General features: G+C 35.1%; 1 protein-coding gene across 1 annotated transcript in view; it reads right to left on the bottom strand.

Moving 5' to 3' along the window:
- The window catches only part of LOC108769018 (probable multidrug resistance-associated protein lethal(2)03659), a 16,616-nt gene extending 15,455 nt beyond the window's left edge, over positions 1-1,161 (bottom strand). The window contains exons 1-2 of the mRNA XM_018519748.1: positions 1,106-1,161; positions 293-916 (exon numbers count right to left, since the gene is read on the bottom strand). Of these exons, the coding sequence (XP_018375250.1) occupies positions 293-916; positions 1,106-1,161 (680 nt within the window). The remainder of the gene's footprint in view (positions 1-292; positions 917-1,105) is intronic.
- Between the last annotated feature and the right edge of the window lie 2,921 nt (positions 1,162-4,082).

The raw sequence follows: 4,082 nt of genomic DNA, 5'->3' as shown, positions 1-4,082 counted from the left end.
CGTATCATTGTTATCGGTGTTTACGTAAACACCGCGATAGCGCCGGGCCTTCCTTCGCCTACGGTTCCCCGCGCCTTCCCCGCGCGCCACCAAGTACCCCCCGCGCTTCGCACTCCCCTCTAGCCCCATGGGTTAGAATCCGCCTAGTATACCTACTTTGATTAACCTCAGAAAGGAAAGATTTTGTTACCTACTTAAATTCATTCGATAGGTCTAATCATAAAATTTATAAAAAGACAAAATAAAGAAAATTGAAATTGAAGAAAAAAAAATTGACTCACCACCACGTCCATCACCGGCGTCCATCACCAAGATACGATCGCTGTCCATAACGGTGTTGAGTCGATTAGCAATTGTTAGCACTGTACACTTCTCGAATTTTTTCCTGATAGTTGTCTGGATGAGTTCGTCTGTACGCGGGTCCACATTCGCGGTCGCCTCGTCCAGCACAAGTAATGGATTGTTCCTCACAATAGCTCGTGCCAAGCAGACCAATTGCCGTTGGCCGACCCTAAGATTGGAGCCGCCCTCATTGATGTGGGCTTCCAAGCCCATCTCCTTCAACTCGACCTCCTCAAGAGCCCGCCACAGTGGTTCGTCCATATACGAGTCGAACGGATCGAGGTTCCATCTCAGGCTGCCAGATAACAGGAACGGTTCTGGAGGGATAATACTGATCTTGGAGCGCAAATCGTGCAAGCCTATCTGGCTTGTGTCGACTTCATCGATCTCAGTCAGACTGTCCATGTCGGACAGGCGGAAGAGCGCCTGGATTAAGAATGACTTGCCAGCGCCGGTTCTACCAACGATGCCAATTTTCTCCCGCGGAAAGATAACGAAGTTGAGATTTTTAAGTCCGGCGCCTCCAGCGGGGCGTGTAGCGCAAAAATACGTTCTTGAACTCGATCTTGCCTTCCTGCGGCCATTCGGACTTATTTTGCAATCGTAAGTTCAGCGGCTATCTCTCTCAAACTGAAATGACGATTTTCGGTCACCATTTCCTTCACTTTATCGATGTTGATTAACTTCAGTTGAAGACGTTGATGGCCGATCAGAGCGAGGCAAATCTTTCACCATATCTCGACCGCTTTTCAATGCACTGTACCACTCATATGCACATGTTTTTGATAAAGTCGATTCACCGTAAGCCTTCTGTAACATCTTCAGCGATTCGGTACACGAAATTCCATTTGCAATACAAAATTTGAGACAAATTCTTTGTTCGATCTTTTTATCCATTGTAAAAATTGCAAAACACACTTGAGATGAACTGACGAAATCGAGCACTATAAACAAATTAAATGACAGATGGCACTCAAACTCTGCATCAGGATAGAGGACTGTTATGCCAACTTAGCGACAAAAAGAATGTTGACAATTCCTTTAAGCGGGCTTTTTAAATGATCAATTCCCGGTACTTTTTTGATAGAATGTATATACTATTTGCTACACGCATATATATTCTGTAAATAAGTCAAGAGTGTATTATGCGAAGTAGAGGTCTGAAAATTGACATATAAGTTATATAGACTTTTAGGAAAAGACTGGTTCAATTTACTTTGAAGTCGATTTCATTGGTCATTTGGATCAAGTGCAGACTAAATTTACCTGATAACTTTCCTTGATAATCTCGACTTTGAAGTTAGCAATAACATCATTGAAATATCAACGAACTTCTTTAAATCAATAATTACCTAATCTTGACAACTAGAAAGTCTATTCAACTTTGAAGGCATAAATAGAGTTCGATACCAGGTTATTTATAACTTCAGAAACTTTTTAATCATCACCAGTCTTTGAGAGAATTTAATAGATCGAAATTAAGTAATATTTTACCTATAAAGAATACCTCAAATACAAATGGATTTTGTAGCCATTATAATGCGTTGAAATTAGATAATTTTTTACCTCCGAAGAAAACCTCAAATATAATTTTACTTTTAGGACATATTTTAGGTCGAAATTTAGTCATTTTTATCCTAATTAGGGCAATTTCGCTTTGACTTGGTCAGGATGCCTTGCTTTGCTGCTTGGGTAAGGTACGCAATTATTATATAATTTTCGAAAAAAAATTGTTTTCCAAGGTCATGAAAGTCGCCACTTATATAAAAAATCAATATTTTTAAATTATTCTATACTTTATTTTGGTATATATTAATATGAAATATTATATCTGATAAGTGTAATCGTAAGAATTAATATGTGTGTAACGCATAAAAGAAACCTGTTAAAACTAGTAGCGTCTTGTCTTTTATTATGTCGATTGATGTAAATATTAATTATTCTAAATACAATGGTCAAAAGGGAAATAATTCAAAAATTTTTAAATACTTGGAGACCATTTATTTTATTTCGTAAATATTTAGTTGAACATAACTTCTGTTTAAATTATTAAAAAACAAAAAATAACCAGATCAAATTGTTCGTCTTGAAATTCTCTATTAAGGGGATGCTGGAGTGACGGTCGAAGTTAATCAAGGTCGATAGTACAGACTTTTTTAAATTCCAAATTCGACAATAGTGACATCTTTCATTCATTTCTTATACTTATTATATATCGTTGTGTCTCACTCAAACGCATTCATCTGTCCTTATCTAACATATTGCAACGCCATCTCTTAGAAAGAGATCAACTAAAATACTGCTCGGTTTCATGGCTAAACAGTCATACATCGTCGATTTCTCACGCGCTAGACACACAGTTTCGTTCCTTGCGCTAATCTTTTTATTTAGGCGTCAAAACTTAATTCTAAAGGTACGACTGTAATCGTCTATTTATTCTACATGTGCTCCTGCCCTAATTTCAAGCATATAACGTGCATATAATTTTATCACGAAGTAAATTTGGTGAGCTGATAGCACATGGATACAGGAATCTGTAATTTATTATTTTTCCCAGTTTTGGACACAAAATACACCAGGAGCAGGTACATTAGCACGGGTATTTCAATCGTGGAGAAGGAATTTTTATTCTGTGCAACTAATTCGAAGAACCGCGCAAGGAACATAAACGCTTGCTTTATCGGTAAAAAAAGAAGACTAAAGCATCCTCTTAAGAAAAAATATGAAAAAAACTTCAAGTTTTTGTTTCTACTCGAAAAATCTTATTGAAATAAATAAGTCGATCTTCGTCAAGATCGATATTTTTTATTTTTATAAAAAGATTCTCTAATATTCTTAGTACAAATACAAAGAATTTAAGCTATATTTTTTATGGTCAAAATTTCCGTTCAAGATTTTTAATTTTTCAAAATGTTAAATCTATTATTTAATGTTAGTAGATTTTTAATCTGTTGATGAATTACATAAATCATGTTATTTCATAACGATACCAGAGAATATATTTTTAGTTTCACAGTTATTTAGGGAATAAAGATTTATGAAAATATTATCTAAATAAAATAACGTCTTTTATAGGTTAAGTGAAAAAATTTATTAATAAATTGGATCATTTTTATTTTTAAGTTTTTTTCTCATTCTTGTACGTTCTAATCTCAAAAGTTTGAAAATTTGTTTACAATAAACGTACCATTTTTTTTAATAACACTAAGAATTTTTTCAAATCGAGTAGCAAGATATTCTTTTGTTAAATTATATTCTCCTGTTAATGAGAACTTTACTACATTTGATAAATTTATTAGATCTGACATCCACTCGAACAGTTCATGTGGAGTAGTTTATCTGGCGATTAGATGGGCATTGAAGATTTGCTCGAGCAGCCATCTGGAGACACGATCAGTGTTGTACAAGATAGTCTATTTTCAATACCTAGGTACAAGTACGTGTCTATCAAGCTAGAATACCAACATGGGCATAATCATACGAAACACAGGGAGGATTTAGTGCTCTTTATGTGCTAATTTGTTGCTGTAATCCCGATTTTTGTGCTCAAGCCGTTTAGCAGGAAATGAGTTTTCTGCTGATTTTTAATAAAGATAGAATGCATTAAAAAAATAGTAATAAAAATAAAAATATCAATTAAAAATAATAAAAAAGTCCGTCAGAGCCTGCATCAGCTGTTCGGATGCACAGAAAACACTTTATTTTCATGTGAATTTAAATATAATGGATCAACTCCAACG

Source organism: Trachymyrmex cornetzi, unplaced genomic scaffold (genome assembly GCF_001594075.2).
Source record: "Trachymyrmex cornetzi isolate Tcor2-1 unplaced genomic scaffold, Tcor1.1 scaffold840, whole genome shotgun sequence".
NCBI classification, from domain to species: domain Eukaryota; kingdom Metazoa; phylum Arthropoda; class Insecta; order Hymenoptera; family Formicidae; genus Trachymyrmex; species Trachymyrmex cornetzi.
Note: the sequence above shows the minus strand (reverse complement) of the source record. Positions and strands in the feature narration are given on the sequence as shown.